This window comes from Macaca nemestrina, chromosome 12 (assembly GCF_043159975.1).
Source record: "Macaca nemestrina isolate mMacNem1 chromosome 12, mMacNem.hap1, whole genome shotgun sequence".
Classification (NCBI taxonomy): domain Eukaryota; kingdom Metazoa; phylum Chordata; class Mammalia; order Primates; family Cercopithecidae; genus Macaca; species Macaca nemestrina.
In genome coordinates, this window is record NC_092136.1 from 103,014,911 (window position 1) to 103,041,538 (window position 26,628).

The window sequence follows — 26,628 nt, forward strand, 5'->3', positions numbered from 1 at the left end:
ATACTTTTTAAAAAACATTTCATCTATACGCTTTAAGTGTTCCCTATTTTACCCAAATACTGAAGATGAAAACCCAATATTACCATTAGTTCAGGTTACAAATGTGATAATTTATAAGATATTGCTTATATGTTTTGGAATTTAACAAAAATGGATATATTCTTCAGTTCAGATGTACTTTGAAGAGTTAATTAAATTATAAATTCAAAGGTCTACAATGCTTTCCTTATAATAAATTTGATATTAAAACATCATTCACAATATTAAATCCTAACACCACTGGTATGCTCAGTTCATACCTCAGTGATTCTAATACTTAAGAGGAGCATTCTGTATTATCCTTTTCTATAAGACATTTAGGAAAACCGTCTCCCACCATTATGGGTGTTTTAATAAGATTACTGTACAAAGTAATCTTATTAAGAAGGCAAGTAAAACATTGGCAATCATTTTTTTCCCAGCTCATTAACTAAAAAGCAAACAAAACACTTTAAAATGTCATTCCCCCTTAGGTAATCAATATGGAGAAATCATTCTTTAAACAAATTCACCACTGAAAAATCAACCTTTACCTTAAATCCTAATAGAAACACTCCCTTATTATGGAAAAATAATCTCCTTACTTCTCTCTACTCATACAATGACACTAGAAACGTTACTGAAGTTGTGACTGGTCTATGAATATGAACAAAGTTTTCCTATCACTGGGATACTGGATGGTTTGAAAAGGAATGCACAAACAGGCCTGCTGCTAGTAAAAAAGTGCCTTTTACATGAATTAGGAAAGGATTCCCTTTCCTCAAGTCACTTTATTACCAACAGGCAGAAAATTGTGATAATTAGCAATACTGCAATACTACCAATGTAAATGGCTCTACTGAGCTGTGTACAATTACACCCAGAGTTCTCTCATGATTCCTTATTCTATTGTCTTCTTTTCCTATGTGTATCTTAACTAAATTCATATCAGAGCTAATGTCCTCTTAAGGCAAAAAAAAAAAAAAAAAAAAAATTAAAAAGTGCTTTAAACAAAATTCCCTATATAATAACAGTTAAAAATATCATAAATATGCCACTATCAACAATAACAATGATGATACAACTTAATAATACAAGTTTTTTAGAAAACAAAACTGGACATGATCTTTCCAATTCTAAACTCTGAGATAAGACATCTGCATAAGACCTTGGCAGCTTTTATAGAAACCCAGAGCTAAAAGTAGGAGCATTTTTCCAATACCTAGAAATGTTTATTAGCTGCATCAGCATATCATTATCCCAGAAGTCAACGCCAACAGTCTTCCAAACTGTGCAGAGATGACTATAATGAGCCATACCATCAGCAGACTACGTTGCCAAATATTAAGACTGTTTAAAATCTTGAAAATTCTATAAATTCACGGTGAATGGGAACCTCAAAAATCCAAAAATTCAAATTTACAAAAATAAATACCACTCTGACACTCAAGGGACATCTTCACTTTAAGGCCTTTGTCACAAATCTGAATCTTTATTGTTCTGAAATAAATGTTATAAACATAACTCAAAACAAAAACTTCAATATTCAGTCTAAGAAGAGGTGTGGCTCAATGCCCATCACATGTAACAAGAAAAACCTCCTTTAAAAAAAGGAAAAAAAAGTACTATGAGAAGTCTTTCACATGAATGAAAATGCACCCGTTGGATTTTTTTTCCCCCTCATCACATTAGCTTGTATACACGTGGGAATCAAAAGGTTTGCATTTTCTTCACAATAGTTCTTGCTATGATGTTTGACGGACTTTTTGCCACTCAACAAATTCATCAAGAAGAACAGGCCCTAGAAAAAAAGAAACAATTTTTGTCAGAATTCAGTGAACTCATCTCTCCAATTATAAAACAAACAAACTCCCCACGAGCTCTGCAGTGACAGAGGACTGACCCTTCCCTTCTTTGGGTGTTCTACTTCTAGTCACTTTATTCCATTTAATGGTGCTTCCTTATTAGCCTTTTCTTTTTTGCCCTTAAATACACAAGGAACAACGGTATCTATAGTAACTTCCTTCTCAAGGTGTTTCATGAACCCTCCAATAACTGAGTCAATACAAATCTCTCCCTTTTTCTAAGTGTCCATAGCATTCTGGCATGTAATTACTAAACAATCTGAAAAGTGTTGAAGGTAATATTTCTATGTTGCCTTCCCAAGAAGTATATAAGCTTGTTGAGAGGGATCAACTGTAACAGAGACTTTAGTTTATTCCAATAACAGGATGTAGTACAAAGCTGAACACAAAGTAAGTGCCTAATGAATATCTGACTAATGAGCTAAGTACTATTCTAAAAAAGATATTTTTATAATGCAGGAGAAGTCCAAACTCATTTGTTGACAGAGCCAAGTAGGCAGTTTAAATGAGCTCAGTGTTTATTTTGTTTAAATGTAGGAAAAATCACTGCCACAAAGAAATATGCTTGCTCTATTCTTCTTAAAACACATAATCCTCTGGTGGTCTTTTTCCATTGTTTTTGACAGACATGTTTCTCTACTGTAAGAAAAACAGCAGAGCAAGTATGATAATAAATGGCAACTGAAAAACAGCCCAGCCTAGGTGTCGGCATACCATGAACTGTCAAACTGAAAAGCAAGTCCAACACAGTTAATACTTGCCTCTAGCCTCTGACTCCTATAAAGGAGTACTATAAAGGTACAGTTTTGTCAGATTTTTAAAATTTTTCAAACAAATCTAAAAGTTGTATTTTAATACAAAATCTCCTAGTTTTAAATGTTGATACAAAATACATAAATACACACATCTACAGGCCATATACAGCCTCTGGGCTGCCAGGTTACTGCTGCTAGGTATTATTTCTTTACAATAATACTAAATTTTATATCATCTTGTAGAGAGAGGACAAAATATATGTAGGAAGAAATAAAGTTATCCCTTCTTCTGTTATTTTATTTTTTCAGTGTCACAGAAAAAAAGTGTAAATTTCAGTTTAAGTTTATAGGAATGTACTTTTCCTTGTAACCCTTCTGAACACTGAAAACACATGCAACCAACCAAAATGGTGGTGGGAACTGAAAATAATTTAAAGTTCTACAGAATTAACTTGGTTTATCTAATTAATTTATCATTATTTCAAAATCCTGTTTTATGGCATTCTAGCCTTTCCATGGAGGAGTAGGGACAGATACTTTAACTTGAGGGATTAAAAAATTATAACTATTTCACTATCAGTTTACTCACAATCAATTTACAGTTTTCAGAGAGAAGTTATACTGACATTATTTGCCATATTGTTAATGGGTAGCATAATATTACAACAACTCTTTAAAGCTTTTTCTATTGTGGCTGATTGTTTTGCTGTTATATTTTAAAAATCATGACTGTACTTTCCTTCCATAGGCAAATGCCAGGAAAGACAGAAACAAAGCTGAATTTTAGTTTCTAGATGCAAAAATTATAATTTAAATTTAGCTAAAATGTTTGGTTACTGAGGAACTGAACACATTTCACCTACCAGCATAGATTTTATATAATACTGCTGAATCTAAGCTTTCTCTCTACTTCTCCCACATCCCCCACATGATTAAATAATGTTACTACTACAAAATTTAAAACCTCTATGCTAATACTACATAAATGCATACTCTCATTTAATATTTTTGGAAATTTTATTTTCAAAGGAACATGTTATGTTATACTTACAAGCACCATCTTCATCATAGTTACTAAGATCAGCATGGACTGTTCTGCTGAATTCTAATACATTGTACCATTGATCTTTGTTCATAACACGATACTTTGATTGCTGCAAAAAATGATTTAAATATTTGTATTTAAATATTTAAGCAAACATCATTTACTCAATTTAGTACACTAAGTTATAACTTTTTTTGTCATTTGGTTTTTCCTAAAACATTTATTATTCTTTTAATTATTTGTGTTTTAAGAGATTCCTCATGGGCATTTACATATTAACATCATCTATTTTTTACTTTTTTTTTCATTTTTGAGGAATAATAAGAGCACTGAGTACTAATAGTAAGGATAAAACTAACTTTTACATATGTATATACTTGTGTTACCAACAATGAGATCACGATATATAACATTTCCTACATCCAGTATGTTATCTTATGCTGCTTCCTAGTAAATCATTTCTTTGCTTAAGATTTACTGGTTAGCCACATTTTGAGTTTGGCATCTTTGGAGACAACTGAAAGAGTATAGGCTTCGATTTAAATCCCATCCTTCCCACTTAATTGAGTGATTTTGGGAAAGTTACTTAAGAATAGAAACCACTTCCTCATTTGTTAAATGGGGGATAGAATTTAATTCAAAATGGTGTTATAAAGATTTTTAAAAATGTATGCCAAACAACCTGCACAAGTGTCTGAAAATATTTAGTTCTTCTCAGCTCCCCATAGAGCTGAATATTTTTACATTCAGTTAAATTTATTTTTGCCCAAAACTACTAATAGAAAGAAAATAGATACCATCCATCAAAAATAATTTATAGGACTTAAAGATTGAATCATGCATAAAACTCATTCATGTAAGAACTTTTCATACCTCTCTCTCTCTCTCTCGCTCTTTTTTTTTTTCTGAGACAGAGTCTCGCTCTGTCACCCAGGCGGGAGTACAGTGGTGCAATCTCGGCTCACTGCAACCTCCACCTCCCTGGTTCAAGCAATTCTCGTGCCTCAACCTCCCGAGTAGCCAGGACTACAGGTGCACACCACCACATCCAGCTAATTTTTTTTGTATTTTTAGTAGAGATGGGGTTTTCACCATGTTGGCCAGGCTGGTCTCGAACTCCTGGCCTCAAGTGAGCTGCCCACCTTGGCCTCCCCAAGGGCTGGGATTACAGGTTTGAGCCACCATGCCTGGCTGATATCACTGTCTTATATCACAACTTTTACTACTCTGGGAAAAGGGAAGTTGCTATAAGCAATGTGCTTTATGATAAATTATTTCCAAAGGAAAAAGCATCTGTATTCAAGATATGGTGAGAACTATACCAATAACCCTAAAATTACAAAGACACAAAAACAGTTTTAAAAACAAAAACTAGACAAAGAAAGCAATGGAAAAAAAGAATAGCATCTTCTTAGAATCACTGCCTATAGTAGGTGCTATGATAAACCTTCTAAAAGAACACTTCATCATTTCAGCTTACATCTTTTTAGTAACCAGCATATTTAAGTATACTATTATAGTCATTCTCGTATTTGTGGACATAAAATATGAATAGCTTTATTCTCTTTCTTTAGATTGAGCCTAAGTAGAAAAGGAAAGTTGTATTACTAAATTGGTTATCTTATGTACATTTCAGCTTAAGACCCTGTATAACAAAAGAAAATCAGATTTAGAAGCTTAAGATTTGCGTGCTAGCATTAATTCTCTCTTACGAAAACCCCGAGAAACTAACTTTGCATGACAAATGTCTGTGCTACAGTATATTTCTTGGAGGTTTCTTTTACTGGGGCAGGGAGGGGGTAGGATTGAAGGTATCTTAGGTACAAAATATATTAACAAACACGAACATCTAAAAATAACTGATACGTACATATTTTAGAATTTTTTCTCTACTCAAGGAGTTTTTTTTAAGCATACTATTAAAAAAAATCTACTTGTTCCTCAAAAGTATAACTTTCAGATTAAGTTTTAAAATAATATTTTCAAAATTCAAAAAAAAATACATACCTCCAGGTACTGGTAAAATACTGAAAACAGTGGCCATGTCCTCCCAAGCAGAAGAGCTAGCATAGATTTAGCAGTATCAATATCAAGGCTTCTCTGATCTTTATCCTAAAATGTAAGTGAAAAAGTTTTCCTAAGTGTGGTCTCAAGATGAAAAGCGATTAAAACAACAAAACAAGAAAATTGCACCTACCCTTGCAAAATCAAAGGCATATCTGTAGATATTCTTAAATGATGAAATATCATTCAACTGTGAGCGCAAAAAGTCAAATTTGTTTTGTAACTTTTCTGTGCAGTCACACCTTAAATAAAAGAAACAGCAAACAAATTACGTAATCAAGAAAATCAAATAAAAGTATCATTGGGGGTTAGAAGGAATCCATTAAGAAAAAAGTGAGTGCATTTATGAAGTTAATTTAGTTTTAAAATTCTGAGTCACAAATTTATAGTAATAAATTTCTTGCCTTGCATCTACCAATGCAATAAAAAAAGAAAAAAGGGGAAAAAAAGAAAACCTGGGAATCAAAGAAAGTTCACTCCAATTACTTTTCTTAAAAACAAACAACTCATTCAAAAATTCCAATAAAATCAAAGTTAAAAAGAGATGTATTAAAACATGTTTTACCACATATACAGCTAAAAATGGCAGAGCAAATGAAATGAAACATGCCTTTGTCACATACTTCTTTAGAAAGTTCTTAGGTAACAGTTTGGTGAAAGACATTAGTCCTGAGTGGTTTTAAAAGTTTAGGACATAACACAGCGGAAAGTAATACATTATATTAAGTGGTCCAGTCAGAAATCCAGATCCCTATATTTTTGTGAACAAAAAGTTAATCAGCAGTAGCACTTAACTTCAAATAAGTTACATATGCAAAAGCACGCAAACAACAAATCATGTGTTATTTTTAAAGACAACACATTAAATATAAGCAGCTAAATATATGGAAGGCTCAAAAATCTTAACTGGCTTTCTCTCAGTGGGTTGATAAATTCCACTGTTTAGCAAGAAGCAAGGCAGTCAAGGCCTTTCACAATTTGTCACAAATCTCTAGTTTCATCTCCTGCCACTTCCTGATAACCTTACCATGCTCTAATTATATCACTTACCATTCCTAAATGCCACAGCCATGCTTCAGCACCCATTATTTCTACTTGAAATCTCAAACATGCTGATAAAAATATTATTCATCAAGACTTAACTCACATTTTGCCGCCTCTGAGAAACCATCTGACTCCCTTTAATCAAATTAATTGTGCCATCTACTGTCGTCCACAGTATTCCACTCAAAACTGAATTTTAGTTATTCAACAAGCTCTCCAGACACCTGGCATTCTCGGATTTAACTAAGACTACACTAAATCAATAACGCAAAGGCCTATGATGTGTAGTAACATAATTTCATTAATGTGTAAATATTTTGGACAATTTTCTAATATTAATTAAACCTTGCATTTCTAGAATAAGTCAAATTTGGTCATGTTACCTGTTTTATACATTGCTAGATTTTGGGACTGTTTTGCTATCTTCCTAAGTGAGACTAGCTTGTAAATTTCATTCTTACTCTCCTTGCTAGCTTTGTTAACAAGATTGTAGTACATAAGACTCAGAAAATGAAAAGAGAATTGCTCCTTTTTCCCCCGTTTTTTGAAAAAGCTTATGTAACCCTGGAATTATCATCTGTCCAAACTCAGGTGAGTACTGAGGGAAGGAAGACTTTTAACTAATAAACCAACATTTTTAATGGTCATAGGGCCATTCAGAATTTCTATTTCTTTTTGAATGTTTTGGTCCCATACTTTTCTGATAACTAGATTATTTTACATATAAGTTTATTTAAATATGATTAAAATTTATAACATTTTCTAATTTGCATTAACATTATCTTCATCGCTTTTTTGTTTTTCTTGCCAGAATTAATTCATTTAATATAGTATTTAAGGCTATAGATTTCCCTCTTGCTACAACTTTAGCTGCAACCACAAGTTTTGATAAGTATTGTCTGCAGAACTATCATTCGATCGAGCAATCCCATTACTGGATATATACCCAGAGGAATATAAATCATTCTACCATAAAGATATGCAGGTGAATGTTCATTGCAGTACTATTCACAATAGCAAAGACATGGAATCAACCTAAATGCTCATCAGTGATGGACTGGACAAAGAAAATACATATACACCATGGTACATGTACACTCTGGAATACTATGCAGCCATTAAAAAAAAAAACATGATCATATCTTTTGCGGGAACATGGATGGTGCTAGAGGCTATTATCCTTAGCAAGCTAATGCTGGAAAACCAAGTATCACATTTTCTCACTTATAAGTGGGAGCTAAATGATGTGAACTTATGAACACAAAGAATGAAACAGCAGACACTGGGGTCTACTTGAAGGTGGAGGGTGGGAGAAGAGAGAGGAGCATAAAAGATAACTGTTGAGTAATAGGCTTAATACCTGGTAATGAAATAATCTGCACAATCAACCCTGTGACACTACTTTACCTATGTAACAAACCTTCACATGTACCCCCAAACCTAAAAATTTAAAAAAATAAAGATCTTACAATTCAAACATACATGTATATTTTTGCTTTTAGTATTTACTTGTAAATGACACCTTGACAGGAATTGTTTTGAAGGAGTGATAGGGATAGAAATTTTACTGGAATAGGTTTAAGAGAGAATGAAGAGTGGAACTGGAGAAAATAAGTATAGATGAATACTTTCAAAGAGTTTGATTCTAAAGTGGTGCAGATAAAAGAGGCACTAACTTGAGTGGGATGCAGTCAATGAACTTTTCACACTCACTCTCTTCTAGGTACAACTAAAATGCCTGAACATTATATAGAAAATAAACACAAGACCCTGAAAGGTGGAAACCTGAGGAATTACATGGTGGTGAGTTCTCTGGGTTTCTTTTTGCCTAATATATTCCAAACTTGGAGCTGAAGAAGCTAGTAACCAGAAACAACAATGGGGGCAGACAAAAAGCCCCAACAAAACCCTGCCTTTTCTCTAGCCAAAAGACGAAGAAAGGAGGAGCCTAACAAAACAGAAAACTCTTAGAAAATAAACACTCTACTCCCGTTAAAAACCACTGAAAAGACTATGGCCCAACTCCCACCAATGCCAGCAAAGACTGAATGGAGACCTAAAATGTCCACCCTTACCAGGATATAATAAAGCCTCTCTCTCAACTCCTACAATGCTGGTGGAAACTGAAACCACACAGGTAACATGAACTTCTGCTCTCGTCAGGTAGTAACAAGCAGCCAATCCTCTTCTGCCCTAGGTTGATATAGAGGATGCCTAGTGAAGAGTCCGGGCTTTCACCATCACCCACTGGTAACAAGGCACTCCTATCCCTTTCAGACAAGAAAGCATCAGTAAAAGTGTAGTGGGAACCCAGAACTCTCATCCCTGCCCAGCAGTCACAAGGGATATCCTTCCTTAGATGTCAATGGATGCAGAGTAGAAAATTCAATTTCTACCTGTACCTGGCAGTAAGAAGGTAGCAGCTCTATTTCTCTTGCCAGAATAGCATTAGAGTAAGCTAGCTAAAACTGAAGATTTAAATATGATCCAGAGATGCAGAGTTTTATAATATACTACCCAAAATATCCAGGTTTCAAGTTAAAAAATCACTTGTCAAACCTAGATCTCAAATGGAATGCAAAAACACAGTCAATACTCGCAAACACCAAAATGACAGAGATGCTGAGAATTAGCTGACACATTTTAAAGTAGCTATCATACAAATGCTTCAACAAGTAATTAAAAACATAATAGAAAAATGAAAAAATATAAAGTCTCAGCAAAAAGAGTCCAAGGACAAAGAAATATAAGATATAAAAAAAGAACCAAATGGAAAATTTTGAACTGTAAAATACAAGGTAGACTTAAGCCCTAATATATCCATAATTACATGACAGTAAGTAGTCTACACCAATAATGGATTTTAAAAAGCATGAACCAAACATATGCTGTCTAGAAGAAACTTTAACTTCAAATAGTATAGGCAGACTGAAAGTGAAACAATGGAAAATAATATCTCATAGAAATATTAAAAGAAAGCAGGAAGTGGATTTCTACATTAGATGATATTAAAATAGAGCAACTTCAGAGTAAAGAAAATGATCAGAATAGAGGGGATAATTATATTATAACAAAAGGGTCACTCCATCAGGAAGACATAGCAATCCTAAACTATTCTAAGCAATCCTATATACATTAAACAATAGAGCTGCAGAATGTGTGAAGTAGCACTGAAAAGAGAAAAAAATTCATAATTAGAGTTGCATATTTCGCCACCCTTTTTTCAGCAATTGATAGAAACACTAGATAGAATTCAACAAACTCACAGAACTTAACATCATCAACCAACAGGATCTAGTTGACCGTAGCAGACTACTTCATTCAAACACAACAGAATACACATTATTTTCAAGTGCCCAGAAAACATCAAACAAGATAGACCAATCCGGAGATATAAACCCCTCAACAGAGTAAACATAACTGAAATAAAAAAGAATGTATTCTCTGACAACAATGGAATCAAACTAGAAATCAACAACAGAAAGTTAAAGGCAAAATCTCCAAACACTTGGAAACTAAACAGTAAACACCTAAATAATCCATGGGAAAGTTAAGTCTCAAGGGAAAACAAAAAATACATTAAACTAAATGAAAATACAACATATCAAAATGTTGACACACAAATAAAGCAGTACTGAGAGGGAAATGTATAGTGCTAAATACACACATTAGAAAAAAGAAAAAGCCTTAATCAACAATCTAAGCTTATATCTCTAGAATTCAGAAAAAGAAAGGCAAAATAAACATAAAGCAAGCACGACAAAGTAAATAAGAGCAGAAACTGCTGAAATTGAAAACAGAAAAATCAGTGCAACAAAGCACATTGAAAAGATCAATAAAACTGACAATTTTCTAACAAGACTGACAAAAAAAGAGAGAAGACAAAAATGACTCATATCAGGAATGAAATGGGGTATCATTACAGACCCACAGCTATCAAAAGCATAGTAAGGGATACACATTGAACATACACAATGTATGATAGTAAGAGATCACAATGAACAACTCTACACATATAAATTTTTCTACACATATAAAGATTTTTATACAGATAAAATCTATATATAATTTTATATAATCCATATCTATATGGTCTATATCTAATCTATAGATATTTTATATCTATAGACCTATATAGATATCTATAATCTATATCTATGTAGATATTTTATATATAGATTTCATATAGATTTCATATAGATTTTTATATAGATATAAAAATTTTACACATATAAAGATTTTTCTACATGAAAACTTGTATGAAATGGACCAATAAGTTCCCTGAAAAACAGAAACTACCACAACACATACAATATACAGTAGATAATCTGAGTAGCCCTGTTATTATTAAAGAAATTGAATTCAACATTTTAAAACTTTCAAAAAAGAAACTCCAGGAGCAGATGGTTTCACTACAGAATTTTACCAAACCCTTAAAGACTTATTCCATATAATCTCTCTCAAAACATAAAAGATTAAGAAAATTTAAAATATTTTTAAAAAGAAAAATTAAAAGATAAAGAAAACTTTATTTAATAAAGCCAGTATTACCTTGATACCAAAACCAGGCAAACACAAAAAAAGCCCCATAATTTTATCATTTAATACAGAGAAAGCACTTTAAAAAGTTAACATTCATTCATGATAAAACTCTCAGGGGGAAAAAAAAAAAAAAAAAAGAGGGACATGTCCTCAACTTGGTAGAGCATAAATAAGTAACTTATATGTAACATAACAGTGAAAGCCAACGTTTTCTCTCTAAGATGGGGAACAAGGAAAAGATGCATACTCTTACCACTCTTATCGACATAGTGGTAGAAGTTCTAGCTCATGCAATAAGTCAAAAAAAAAAGAGATAGGAGAGGATGTGGAGAAACAGGAATGCTTTTACACTGTTGGTGGGACTGTAAACTAGTTCAACCATTGTGGAAGACAGTGTGGCAATCCCTCAAGGATCTAGAACTAGAAATACCATTTGATCGAGCAATCCCATTACTGGGCGTATACCCAAAGGATTATAAATCATGCTGCTATAAAGACACATGCACACATAAGTTTACTGTGGCACTATTCACAATAGCAAAGACTTGGAATCAACCAAGTCTTTGTATACACACAAAATATACAAATGTCCATCAATGATAGACTGCATTAAGAAAATGTGGCACATATACACCATGGAACACTATGCAATCATAAAAAAGGATGAGTTCATGTCCTTTATAGGGACATGGATGAAGCTAGAAGCCATCATTCTGAGCAAACTATCATAAGGACAGAAAACCAAACACCGCATTTTCTCACTCATAGGTGGGAATTGAACAATGAGATCACTTGGACACAGGAAGGGGAACATCACACACTGGGGCCTATTGTGGTGTGGGGAAAGCGGGGAGGGATAGCATTAGGAGATATGCCTAATGTAAATGACAAGTTAATGGGTGCAGCACACCAACATGGCACATGTATACATATGTAACAAACCTGCACGTTGTGCACATGTACCCTAAAACTTAAAGTATAATAATTTAAAAAAAGAAAAGATATATAGATCAGAAAAGAGAAACTGTCCCTATTTCCAGATGACATGACTATGTAGAAAATCCAAGGTCTATACATAAAACATCTTAGAATTAATAGGTGAGTTCAGCAAGGTCACAGGATACAAGATAACATACAAAAATCAATTGTATTTCTATATATTAGTGATGAACATGTGGACAATAAAATGTAAAATACCATTTACAACAGGTTGAAGTAAAAATAAAATAGGTGTAATTCTAACAAAAGAGGTATAGGACTTATATGCTGAAAACTACACAAAACTGATTAAAATAATCAAATACCTAAAAAAGTGAAGAGACATTATCTATTTTCCAGTATTCAAAGCAAGACTGACAAAAAAAAGAGAGAAGACAAAAATTACCAATATCAGGAATATCAGAGTATTCAAAGACTCAAAATAGTAAAAACATCAATTCTCCCCAAATTTATATGCTGTTTAACCAAAATCTCAGCAAGATATTTTTGTAAAGAGAAGATTATTCTAAAATTTATATGGAAAAGCAAATACACTAGAATACCTAAAACAATTTTGAAAAAGGATGCCATCAGTCTGTCTGATTTTAAGACTTACTATTTAGCCACAGTAATCCAGACTGTGTGGTACTGGCAGAAGGTTAAGACACATCAGTGGAAAAGAAAACCCAGAAATAAATGTACACAAATATGTACAACCTTTACATACCTTTTACAGAAATTAATTCAAAATGTACCACTGACTTAAATGTAAAATTTAATAATGCAAGCCTTCTAGAAAAATACATGAGAAAATTCTCAGGATATAAGGCTAGGCAAATAATTCTTAGACTTGACATCAAAAGTACAATCAAAAGTACATCAAAACTGAGCTGGGGGCTCATGTCTGTAATCCCAACATTTTTGGAGACTCAGGCGGGCAGATCACTTAAGGTCAGGAGTTCCAGACAAGTCTGGCCAACATGGTGAAACCCTGTCACTACTAAAAAATAGAAAAATTAGCCAGGTATGATAGCACATGCATGTGTGGATATTAGGGAGGCTGATGTGGGAAGATCACTTGAACCCAGGAGGTGAAGGTTGAAGTGAGCCAAGATCACAGCACTGCATTCCAATCTGTGCAACAGAGTGAGACTCTCAAAAAAAAGTACACTCCATAAAAGGAAAAATTAATAAACTGGACATCATCAAAAACTTTTGCTCTGCAAAAGAGCTTGTTACAGGAATGAAAGAAGTTATAGAATGTAAGAAAATGTTTGCAAAACACACATTCAACAAAAGATTAATATCAGCGAACTCTGAAAATTCAACGGTAAAAAAATTTATCTTCCATGTCTGCTAGCATCTCTTTCACATTCCCCTGCTACCTCTCTGCACTAATTTCCTTAGATATTGCAGATCACTCATCCTTACACATCAACTACATCTATCTTTTATCTCATCTGCTGAGTTTTTGTTCGTTTAAGACGGAGTCTCGCTCTGTCCCCAGGCTGGAGTGCAGTGGTGCGATCTCAGCTCACCACAACCTCCACCTCCCCGGTTCAAGCGATTCTCCTGCCTTAGCCTCCCGAGTAGCTAGGACTACAGGCATGCACTACCACTAATTTTTCTATTTTTAGTAGAGACAGGGTTTCACCATGTTGGCCAGGATGATCTCAATCTCTTGACCTCGTGATTGGCCCGTCTTGGCCTCCAAAAGGGCTGGGATTACAGGTGTGAGCCACTGCGCCCAGCCACCGAGTATTTAATCTGCTGTTTTTCACTTTCAGAAATTTAATTATTTGGAGTCTGATATCTAAGACCATTCTCTTTTCTGTAACTATAGAGTTATGTGGAAATTGTGATAATTCATACACTAATCTTAAAGGGTCTGATTCTCGAGTTCATTTTTTAAGATTGATTTCTCAATATGTTTAGTGATTTCTGATTATACATTTAGTGATCATGGAACTTTTTTCTGCAAAAATTGAGGTTTGTGTAAAATTTCTCTACAGAATAAATTTCACAAATTTCTTTACATTCCATTACAAACAGGGGAGTCTTATTCTAAAATACGTTTTTGGCATGGGTCATACAGTGAATTCCAGCCCCAAATCTGCAAGACAGAAGATGGAGGACTAGGAATTCTCTCTGGTAGAAGACCTTTACCTCTAATTGTATGTAAAACCAAGCCCAGGTCATCAAATCTCCAGTTATTGCCTAAGTTTGTCATCAATGTTTTTGATCTGATTCCCATCCTATTAAGGTCTTGCTTGAAATGTGTACCCTGTTCTCAACATGGATGACACGTCAACAGCCAGACCCTAGGTGACTAGGAATAGGTAGGTTTCTTCAGGGTAAATGTCAGCTCCATAGATCTCTATGTAATCACCATCACTCACCATTTCTGGCTTCTGATTATTTTCCTTATAGGCAAGTCCAAGTATACTTTTAAAAACTTTTTTTGTTTTGAGACGGAGTCTCACTCTGTCGCCCAGGCTGGAGTGCAGTGGCATGATCTCGGCTCGCTGCAACCTACGCCTTCCGGGTTCAAATGATTCTTCTGCCTCAGCCTCCCGAGTAGCTGAGACTATAGGCGCACGCCACCATGCCCAGCTAATTTTTGTATTTTTAGTAGAGACGGGGTTTCACCATGTCAGCAAGGCTGGTTTCAAACTCCTGACCTCATGATCTGCCGGCCTGAGCCTCCCAACGTGCTAGGATTACAGGTGTGAGCCACCACGCCCAGCCAAGATGTTTTTATATGTTATCCAGTATTTAAGTGTTTTACATGAGAAATGGTTTCTCCACACATTCAGGAGCCATATTGCCAGAAATGGAAATCAAAATTTGGATAAGTTAACCGGAATTCCTTATATACGAATGAATGCACAATGTGCCTGATGAGGAAACAAGAAAAAATTATTCTTACTTGTTAGAAATTCCATTACCTACTATTTCACCAAGTGGTTTGTTAGTGCAAAAATTATTCATTATGTGAAAAATAATGCTTTAATGAAAGCTGATTTCTACCATGGGGATATGCAAAACAAATTTCTCAGATTACAGGCCACTATAATGTTTGAAAACATGGAGATGAAGTCTTCAAGACCTCCAAACCATCACTTGAAAATGTTCAGAGGGTCCTACATTTTAAGTATCTAGTTACATGTACTCCCTTTCCCACCAAGACTTAAGTAGGGCCTCATCTTCTATATCTTCAAGGTTTTTCTAAAGTAATGTTTTACATATTTTTTAAAAAGTAATATGAGTCACATCTTTCATACAAAATCTCACGCAGAATCTTAACAGACTTTAGACTTAAGTCTTAAGAGGGCAAAGAAGATAAAAGATGTCTCCTGACATTCAAAGTTCTTTCTTTCCTTACCACCAGATTTTAAAAATCACTGTCATAGCATAACACAGGGCCTGACATAGAGCACTCCAAAAATATTTGTTAGATAAAAGTGTGACTACCAAAAATAAACCGCAGGGTAGGTGATTTATTTATTTAATTATATCATGTTTCAAAATTCCTATCTGGGAGAAACTTAGTGGTAAATGGTAGATCAAACAAAATCACAAAGCACATAGTGACTGAGAAGTCACTAAAGAGATCAGAATCCAACAAATTATAATATTTTCCAAATATTTTATATTTCACAGGTACACAAAGTTACAATCTCATGTAATTTTTCAATAAGCTTAAAAATAAAGTGAAGAGAGAAACAAATTTTCAAGTCAAACAGATTGGTTAAAATTCTAGCTTCTCCATTTCTGGCCATGTGGCTTTCAGCAAGTTACTAAACCTTTTTCAGCCTGTTTCCCTGTTATTAAAATGACGACAACAATAATTTAATAGGACAACTATATGGCAAGTTACTTAACCTTTTTCAGCCTCAGTTATCTTATTTTTAAAATGGTAACAATAATAATTTCATAGGACAACCATAAAGATTAAATGAGAATCCATGTGTTAAATGCTTAGCACAGTCCTTGATATACTTCTTTTGAGGCAAATGGATTAAAAATCACCTACACTACACACCTTAGCAGAAACTATCATACCATTCCTAAAGGTCTACCGTAAATCTTGAGCAGAGAAAGAATCCGACAGACTTTTTTAAAGAGTAAAAAAAGAATAGGCCGGGCGCTGTGGCTCACGTCTGTAATCCCAGCACTTTGGGAGGCTGAGGCGGGTGGATCACGAGGTCAGCAGATCAAGACCATCTTGGCTAACATGGTGAAACCCCGTCTCTACCAAAAATACAAAAAAAATTAGCTGGGCGTGGTGCTGGGTGCCCATAGTCCCAGCTACTAGGGAGGCTGAAGCAGGAGAATGGTGTGAACCTGGGAGGCGGAGCTTGCAGTGAGCTGAGATTGCACCACTGCACTCCAGCCTGGGCAACTGAGCAAGACTCCGCCTCAAAAAAAAAAAAAAAAGAGTAAGAGCAGAAACCTCCATATTTATTTTCAGTATCATAAAGACTGTGAACATATCTGGCAAAACCAACATACCAAAGCAGTTACTAACAGCTATACGATTTTTATATTGAATCTAGCTCCAAAATACTAACATCAATACCTCAGAAATTGGGAAGTTTAGAAAAAAGTATATTTCCTCTGCAATAAAAAGAAATGCATACTTAACTAGCATACTATCGAAAGCAAGAGATAGTTTTCTGAATAACAACCAAATAAAACCACAGAGTTTAGGGAACACTGCCACAATATGGTACACCATTCTCCAAGGCCACTGTGGTTAGAAAGAGAAGAAATGGGTTTTAATTTCAACATTAGGACTTGGAAATTAATTTCCTGGTATTGCGAAGCATCTGATTACAAAGGGAGGCTTTTGAACTTGTGTTTCATTAAAGACCTTCAAAGTGAGAAGAAAGTCTCATGTATGTATTAGATGTAAGTGAGGCTCTCTTCCTAATCCATAAGTCCCAGTGACCGCTGTGACACACTGATGTGTAACATGAAGAATTGTGTCACAAGGTTCTGGATTTAGAACTTCCTCTAAATAAGCTCTCTCAACCAGAACAATACCATCTACTTCTACAGGTATTTGAAAATGTGCAGAGGGGCATTTTGAAATTGTCACAATGACCTGTAAGAGAGAACAGAGGGGAAGGATGCTAATGGCAATTAGTAGTTTGGCCCCAAATGCTAAATGAATGACAGTCACACTACACACATGATGGCATTTCATTTACTCCCCTCTTCCACCCCGACCAAAAAAAATCGTATAAATGTTCCCTATTCCCCTCTCTCTCAGATGGTCAAGCCACACCATTCCCTTTAAACTTAAAAGTCCGGGGCTCAAAACAGAGACTAGATTTACAAACTGCAGCCTACTGGCAGGCAGCTTAATTACTACCACTGTTTTCAGAAGCTCTTGTCTTTTTTTCATTATCATAATCAAGTACAAGTCCTCTTCAAAGGTCTGTGTTCAGTTTTCTCCACTGGCATAGTATTTCGCCCCTGCTCCAACACCAGACTTTTGGCTAGCAGATATGAGAAAAGACCTCCACTCTAGTACACTATGCCAGAACAAAAACTCGCCAAGTATCCTTGGAACCTCGTATCTATAGATGAAGGAAGAGAAATTCCATAACCTCCTGAGAGCATATCAAATTTTTATGTCTAGCAGTACATGTGCCTCTTAATGGGAACGAGGTCCATAGTACTCATAAGACTCTCAAAAGAGACTATGACTTTAAAATATTAAAAACAATTGCTCATTGAAAATGATCCCCCAAATCTTTTACAATTCCTGTGCTTTAAAATCTCTGAAGGTTTCCCCAGTATCTGTAATATAGATTTAAACTCTCTCAACATATTAGCTAAAGCACTCCACAGTGAAGCCATCACTCAAAATACTAGAATTCAAAACCTATCCTGGCAATTTTTAATGTACTTTACAATTCTAAGAAATCAAACTACTTCCTTCAAACATATGCTTTCCTTCCTCAAGGTTCTGCTCACAATTTCCCTCTTCTGAAATGTTTTCCTGTATCCTCAATGAACAAAATCCTAATCATTCTTCACGTTCTAGTTCACAGGTCACACCTATAAAGATTTACCTACCTACTCAGCTGAAATTAACCTTACTCATCTGTGCTTTCATAGTATCTTGTATTTCCACTCTAGCACTTGTCACATTCTCCTTAGTTTATGGTTACAGTGAGGTGCCCAATCTCTGGGCTGAGCATAAGTACCAGTCTGTGGCCTGTTAGGAACCAGGCTGCACAGCAGGAGGCGAGCGGCAGGCGGGCGAGCAAGCATATCCACCTCCTGTCAGAACAGCAGCAGCATTAGATTCTCATAGGAGTGCGAACTCTAATGTCAACTGTGCACACAAGGGATCTAGGTTGCATGCGCCTTATGAGAATTTAATGCCTGATAATCCGAGGTGGAACAGTTTCATCCTGAAGCCATCCCTCCCTTCGCCCCCGCCCCATCCGTGGAAAAACTGTCTTCCACGAAACTGGTCCCTGGTGCCAAAAACGTTGGCTGGGTTATAGTATTGTAATGTTTTCCCTGACCTGGCAGAATATAACTAAAGGACAAAAGCTGCATCTTATGCCTCACTGTGATCACCAGTAAGTGATACTGTGCCTTAAATAATATAGGTTTCTAATATAAATATCTACAAAATTAAATTAAAATTAATACTGGGTACAGTGGCATATGCCTGCAATTGCAACACTTTGGGAGGCCAAGGCTGGAGGATCACTTGAGCCCAGGAGTTTGAGACCAGTCTGGGCAACATAGTGAGACCCTGTCTCTTAAAAAAAAAAAAAAAAAAAAAATTAACCAGGTTTGGTGGAATGTGCCTGTGGTCCCAATTACTTGGGAGACTGAAGTGGGAGGATTACTTGAGCCCAGGAGATTAGGCTGCAATGAGCCATGATTGTGCCACTGCTCTCCAGTCTGGGTAACAGAGCCAGAGCCTGTTTCAAAAAAAAAAAAAAAAAAAAAACCCTTAGATTTGCAAGGAAATTTGGCTATTATTAAACAAAGATGAAAACTACATGGAAGAATGGATGTGAAAAGCATATGGCAATTTCATCCCTTGAAACTTACAAAATGGCCAGTCTAGGCCAGTTAAATCCAAGTTCATATACCCACAAATTCTTTCACCCAAAAGGAAAGCCAATTCAGTTATAGAAAGCCTATATGAATAGAAAATGAACGAATGTTAACAAAGTAGTCTGCAAACTATAAAGCATTACACAATATAGATAACTAATCATGACTGTTGCAGTCTACTATCCTTTAACATAGTGTATTTTTTAAACTACCAGACTATTTTTTAACAGACCAACATAGTTATAAAGAGTTTTATGGGTTAATATTAATTAACTGAAACAATTCATGACTATCTTAAGATGATTCAAGAGATCATTAGATGCCCAGGTGAAATTATAAAAGTATGAAAAATATCAAAGGGAACTGATACTAAAGTTTTATATTTTAAGATTATGTTTATTATATAGAACATCAAGTATACTAAGCAATGAATAATTTCTAAAGACAGATTTTTTGTCTTCCTTTGTTTAAATTTCAAACTGTTTTATTCATAGCAAGTTTTTTATAAGAAAATTCAAGGAGTAATAAGACTTAGCCAGTTGAGGAAGAACACTTTGTATTTCACATGGTAAACCAGATCATGAGGGAAAAAAACCAACGATTTTCTAGGTCAAGAATGCTCACTTCAAGCATTCCTCAGTAGCTTCAAGGCTCTACAGTATATTATTCCAGGCAAATGGGCAAGGAATAATAAATGAGTGAAAGAGAAACTTCTGGGACAAGTTTAAGTGCTGAATAATTCTCTTATTTTGTATACCCTGTGACCTTCCTACAGGAAAGGTGTGCTAATAAAAACCAAGCTTGGCTGGGCACAGTGGCTCACACCTGTAATCCCAGGACTTTGGGAGGCCGAGGCAGGTAGATCACGAGGTCAGGAGATTGAGAACATCCTGGCTAACACAATGAAACCCTGTCTCTACTTAGAATACAAAAACTGAGCCACGCGTGGTGGCACAAGCCTGTAGTCCCAGCTACTCGGGAGGACGAGGCAGGAGAATAGCTTGAACCCAGGAAGCGGAGGCTGCAGTGAGCCAAGATCGCGCCACTGTACTCCAGCCTGGCGACAGAGCGAGACTCCATCTCAAAAAAAAACTTGCTCATGGGCTACTCAGTTTCTATTCTTGTACCCAAAACCATATGATGTTAATTATTCAGGAGCATATATTAGAAATGCTTTGTGCTTACACATTTTTGTTATAAAAAGACTTTTTATGTTGCATCAACTTATGCAAAAACATAAGTAAGAAAATTTTAGGTTTAAAAATATACAGCCACCTGTTAGCTGAGATACTTCAAAAAGCAGTATCCAAAGAGGAGGAGGAGTAGTAGTCCAAAATGCACTTATAATGACAAAAAAGGTCTTACAACAAGCCATATTACAACATACATTTTAATAAAACACATTGAGTTGTACAAAGCCTATATTCTTTTCATATTCCTTTGTATATTTTATTTAATCTTTCTCTAAAAAGCTAATTAAATGGTGAGAAATAATCCAAAGAATTTCAGAATCAATGTATTTAACTGGGCATATTATGACACCTAAATGTATGGCAGAATTCAGTCTTGGTAGCAAATGCTATAATTTAAAAATAATGGTCCTCTATTTTATAAGGAATGTTGATTTATATAGAAAGTAACAATATAATAGGAATACAGGATTATAGATAGGTAATCAGAAAATTTGAATTCTAGGTTCTAACTAAGCACTACTACTAAGGAACTGAGCCTAATATTTTCTTAACCTCTTTGGGTCTCAGACTATTAAAAAAATGGAAGTAGGAGGGTTGATTTTATATTCCATTCAAGAAATTATGATTCGGTTCACATAAGCAAAGGCTTTTACCCAATAATAAATATATAAAGTATCTACATGTCAACATGTTAATGTCAGTTTAAAAAGAGCATTATAAACCATTAGGCACTGAAAATTCAAATTTAAAAATTTTAGTGCCTCATAAACAAATACTTTAAAAAAAAATTTAAGGCCAGGCAAAAAATAATTACATGTGTTAATGAAAGCATAATCACAATAGGAAACCACACAGCTAATTAAGCCCCAGTTTTTGCCTCAAAAATGTTATAAATTAATGCTTCTTCTATTTTAGAATGTTGATAACTAATACTCTGCAGAAACACTACAAACATGATACTACACAATTAACACAAAATTACTAACTGATTCTGAAATTAAGCACACTTCATTTAGAAAAGCCAAAACCAAATTATTTTTACAAGGTGCAATTCTGCAACTTATGAAAATGCTGAAAGGCAGGATCCTAAACTGAAAGTGTAGGACTATAAAATGGGTAAAGAGTGCATGGGAGCAGTTACATTTCCACTTTTGTCCTTTATGAAATTCACTTGGCAATAAAGAAGGCATAAAACTGTTACGTAACTCTATCTTCAAATTTTCAAAGTCAAATATAAAAACGAAGAAGGGATAGGAGGCCCTAGAGCTTAGAGCTGCCCAACAAACATACTTAGATAGTAGAATTCTGTATTCAGAGAGGGAAAACCTTATACTTAAACAACCTGTAAATAAGTAGGTCTTTGATCATGAACTTTTAAGTGACTCACGAAGAGAATCAAGCAATTTTAATAGGACTGTACTAAGGTTCTTTCTTAGAGAATATAAAACATGGCGTACCTATTCATTTGTCAAGACCACAATTTAATTTTTTCAATCCCCAAACTAATTGTTATAGATCAAACAGATTTGATTTAAGGTGCAACCTTACTCCTGAAAATTATGAAGCACAAAATATCAATTAAGATCTTCAAATAGGCCATCAAATTTGTTTTTTAAAAAAATTTCTTACTGTAATGAAGTCATTCCCTTTAACCATTCTTCCTTGGTAAAAAATCCCATGCTTTCAGCCTCCAATTTCCACGCTAAAACTAACATAATAATCTGGAAAGAACAGAACATAAAGGATAGGGGAAAAGTCAGCATAGAGATAATCATGTCTATATTTATCATGGAGAGCATTTTTACACAACTACTTCCATCCTTCAACTATTAAAGAGTATAACCTCTGGAATTATTATATATATAAAGAAATTGAGATGTGCCAATTTCTTAAAAGTAAAAAGTTCTAACAGTTTCTGAAGGTAGAATCTTATTCTATTACATGTAACATTTGTATCAAGAAAGAACACATTTGCCCAACTTAAACTGATTAAATGTGCCCTAAATGCAAATTTACAATATTAAACATGAAGAAATAAAATCTTCATACAAGATTAAAGTGTCTCAATTTTTATAAATTTATGAATATGCTATATCCCACTTATATTCCATTCTACTTAGAAATAAAACATACATTTTCAGGTTCAACACCAATGTCTTCACAAAATTTTTCCATTCCTTCTGGCCCTACAACTTCATCAGGACCTTCAAAGACAAAAATAATTTACATTATTTTGTTATAATATCAACATAAAACATAAACCATCACGCTAAAAGTACCCATGAACACACAATATTTTGCAAATAATTAAATCTGAATTTTGGCATAGCTTTGATAAGTATAAATATTTGCTACAGGATTAAAAATTTAAAATTTGTAAAGTATTCTTTGAACACATTATAATATGAAAGTAAGAAAATTTTTTTTTTTTTTTTGAGATGGAGTCTCGCTATGTCGCCCAGTCTGGAGTGCAGTGGCCGGATCTCAGTTCACTGCAAGCTCCACCTCCCGGGTTTACGCCATTCTCCTGCCTCAGCCTCTCGAGTAGCTGGGACTACAGGTGCCCGCCACCTCGCCTGGCTAGTTTTTTAAAAAGCAGCAAAGAAATACTCCATTAGTATCAATCATGAGTCAGTACAAAAACTCAAACCAATCCATTTAAAAAAAAAATTTACTGAGAGCTTACTCTGAATAAAATTTTTGACAATGTATGAATATGAAAAAACATAAGGCAGCTGGAGCTTCTTAATCTACTGGAATATCAGAACCAACATAAAGTTCAATACAGTAATCAGAAGGGTTTAATGTTTACTTATAAAACAGGCCATTTATTACCCTTTTGAAATATACTCAAATATAATTTAATTATTGAAAAAGACAAACGTATTTTGGAAATAATGACTTATGGAAATTACTACACTCCATTTCCAGAAAGAGCTATTTTCCTTATCATCTTGGTTCTAAAATAGACAGCAAGCATTAATATCACCTTAATGTAGAAACAAAAGTTTAATCTTTCAATTAGCTAATGTCTATCATTTGTCCAAAAATTAATTACTGGTATTTAACTTGTTCCTTATTTTACACCCTTAGCAACACTAATAAATCAATACATCAATTATCATTTTTTCAAAATGTTATAAGATTCCCAAAATACAGTAATTACATCATCACTAGTCTCTTTTATGACTGGATAAGACTAAAACAAATGTTGTAATAATATGAGAAATGTGTTTACTGCTATGGGATTTTGAAAATATAATCTTGAGGTATTATTCTTAATAGTCAAGAGAAGCCTCTATTTTCCTTTTTAAAGGATGAAAATCTTCCAGCTTTATAAACCATGGACTAGACCAAGGCTGCTCAGGTAGATTTGATAGCACCATCTTTAGGTTACTAACACAACATAAAGTCAATACATTCTTGCTGCCTGGGATCCAAGCTGCTAAGATGACATTAATACATGGTCTGAAGCCAAAACCCTTTTTAATTTTTTTGTGTAACATGGTAAATGTTATTAGGTTTAAGTAAGTACTAACAATGCACTCATGTGTTAAAAGGTGAAGGGGGTGATTAATTATAGGGTGCTTTTTCTTCCTTTATATATTTGGAGAACTGTTTAAATTAGAATGTGTTAATTTTATAATTTAAAAGGCATACATATACAATAAAGGTGTTAAAAATGCATAACTGAGTATGTATTCTTATATATGATTGAAAGAAAACAAAAATCAGATTTAAAAATTTAAGAGGCCCAGGTGCGGTGGCTCATGCCTGTAATCTTAGCACTTTGGGAGGCCGAGGTGGGAGTATCACTTGAGCCCAGGAGTTCCAGACAAACCTGGACAACACAGGGAGACCCTATCTCCAGGGAAAAGAAAAAAATAGCCGTGTGTGGTGGTCCCAGCTACCCAGGAGACTGAGGTGGGAGGATTGCTTGAGCCTAGGAGTTTGAGGCTGCAGTGAGCCATGATCACACCATTGTACTCCAGCCTGAGAGAGAGCAAGGCCCTGTCTCAAAAAAAAAAAAAAAACAAAATTAAGGGAAAAGACAAAGGGTTGTTTTAAAAGCCATGATGAGAATATATTGTAAATTTTTCTAAAGCATCAAGAAAACATACTTGCTCTCAAAGTTGCCATTAGAGATTCGAAGAGAAAGCTGAAGAGGATGTCAAGAAATACCAGTATAAGCCAGGAGCGGTGGCTCACACCTGTAATCTCATCACTTTGGGAGGCCGAGGCAGATGGATTACGAGGTCAGGATTTCAAGACCAGCCTGGCCAAGATGGTGAAACCCCGTCTCTACTAAAACTACAAAAATTAGCCAGATGTGGTGGCAGGCGTCTGTAATCTAAGCTACTCAGGAGGCTGAGGCAGGAGAATCGCTTAACCCAGGTGGCAGAGATTGCAGTGAGCCGAGATTGCGCCACTGCACTCCAGCGTAGGTGACAGAGCGAGACTCCGTCTCAAAAAAAAAAAAAGAAGAAATATCAATATAGCCCCCCTAGAAACTGGAGGATTACTTGGTGATTACTAATTAAAATTTGGTTAGAATCAAGTCAAATGAGATTACATAGAGATATAATAACTTATAACTTAGATAAGGTCTGTAAATGTTAACTAACTTTGCCAACGTGATGTAAATAGTAACAGATCTAAGTCGAAAGCAAAGTCTATAACTAATGTGCTTTCCCCAGACTGCAAAACGTTAATCCTTCCAATAACATTGCTTTCAATCTTTCTAATAAAACTACTGTATGGGTAAAACCTCTGGAGCTAAATTTAATTAACTCTTTTGGACAATTAGGTTTCCACTCAATTGAAGAAGCTATAGAAATGATTTTGTTCATACTAGGAGTTCATGCTACTCTACCAGCTAGGTACTATATTAGGACTATGCAATTCCAAACTTATTTTTTGACTCTATGAGATCTTAAAACTGCCCTTTCACTTTCCATGTTTTTAATTACCATAGGTCAGTACATTACTGAATCATTAATTTAACTATCACTCGAGAATGAGGTCTTGTGAAAGAACAAAACGGCCTTATCACACATGATATAATACCATAGTAAAAAGTTTAGTGATATTTTCAAAACTAAAAGAAAAACACCATCTATTTCCTGATTTCTATGTTCCCAGCTATATCTGCAAGGCCTAATACCATGCCAGCCATAACAGATGCTTAGGGGGGGGAAAAAAAAAAAGCTCAGTGACACAGCACCTTCAACATGAGCTACATAAGAGTAGTTAATTTTGGAACACTGTAAAAAACACAACCAGTAAATCTGATGGTGTAATGCTATTACTGTTTTAATAATAATAACAACTAACATTTGAGTTCTGACTACCAGGTATTGTGCTAAGGGCTTTACATGTATTATTCTCAGTAGGCAAAATTATTGCCTTCATTTTAATAAGAACACACCCATGTCAAGACAGAACAGTTACTATTTGGCAAAAACACACAGTTCCTCCCTAAACAGGTCTCTGCACAAAGTGGTCTCCACAGAGAGGCCTTCCCTAATCACTCTATCTGAAAGTCCATCTAGCCCTTCTTTATTCTCTATTCCTGAACCTCACCATATTTATTATCCTTATAACTCCCCACAATCTGTACTTATCTTGCCTACATACCTGTTTACTGTCTTCCTCACTAGAAGGCAAGTCCCCCAAAGGCAGGGATCTTGTCTGATTTGCTCAGCACTATATATCCAGCACTCAGCACAGTGCCTGATTCAAAACAAGTGCTCAGTATTTATTGAATGGATGACAGAAGTTAACCAAGAGTACCAAAATTTTCTTTGCAAAAGTGAAAATTAGCTTAAATAAAAAATAAACACAAAATGATGTCTATTATAACAAAATGTTTATAACTATATATAATTATAAACATTATAAAATTTAAATACAAAATACATAAAAGCGTAGTTAAAAGCATGGAATTGGGGCCAGGTGCGGTGGCTCAAGCCTGTAATCCCAGCACTTTGGGAGGCCGAGACGGGCAGATCACGAGGTCAGGAGATGGA

General features: G+C 34.8%; 1 protein-coding gene across 4 annotated transcripts in view; it reads right to left on the reverse strand.

Moving 5' to 3' along the window:
* Positions 1-1,472: 1,472 nt before the first annotated feature.
* Positions 1,473-26,628, reverse strand: part of LOC105493701 (defective in cullin neddylation 1 domain containing 5) — a 30,284-nt gene continuing 5,128 nt past the window's right edge. For 3 of the 4 annotated variants that reach the window (XM_011761559.3, XM_024796542.2, XM_011761561.3), the window contains 6 exons: positions 22,733-22,803; positions 22,229-22,320; positions 5,881-5,989; positions 5,691-5,795; positions 3,690-3,792; positions 1,473-1,819 (listed from right to left, as the gene is read on the reverse strand). In XM_011761559.3, coding sequence (XP_011759861.1) covers positions 1,764-1,819; positions 3,690-3,792; positions 5,691-5,795; positions 5,881-5,989; positions 22,229-22,320; positions 22,733-22,803 — 536 coding nt within the window. In that variant the 3' untranslated portion in view covers positions 1,473-1,763. Of the gene's footprint in view, positions 1,820-3,689; positions 3,793-5,690; positions 5,796-5,880; positions 5,990-22,228; positions 22,321-22,732; positions 22,804-26,628 lie in introns of those variants that run through there. The other variant, XM_071075513.1, reaches the window with a different exon arrangement.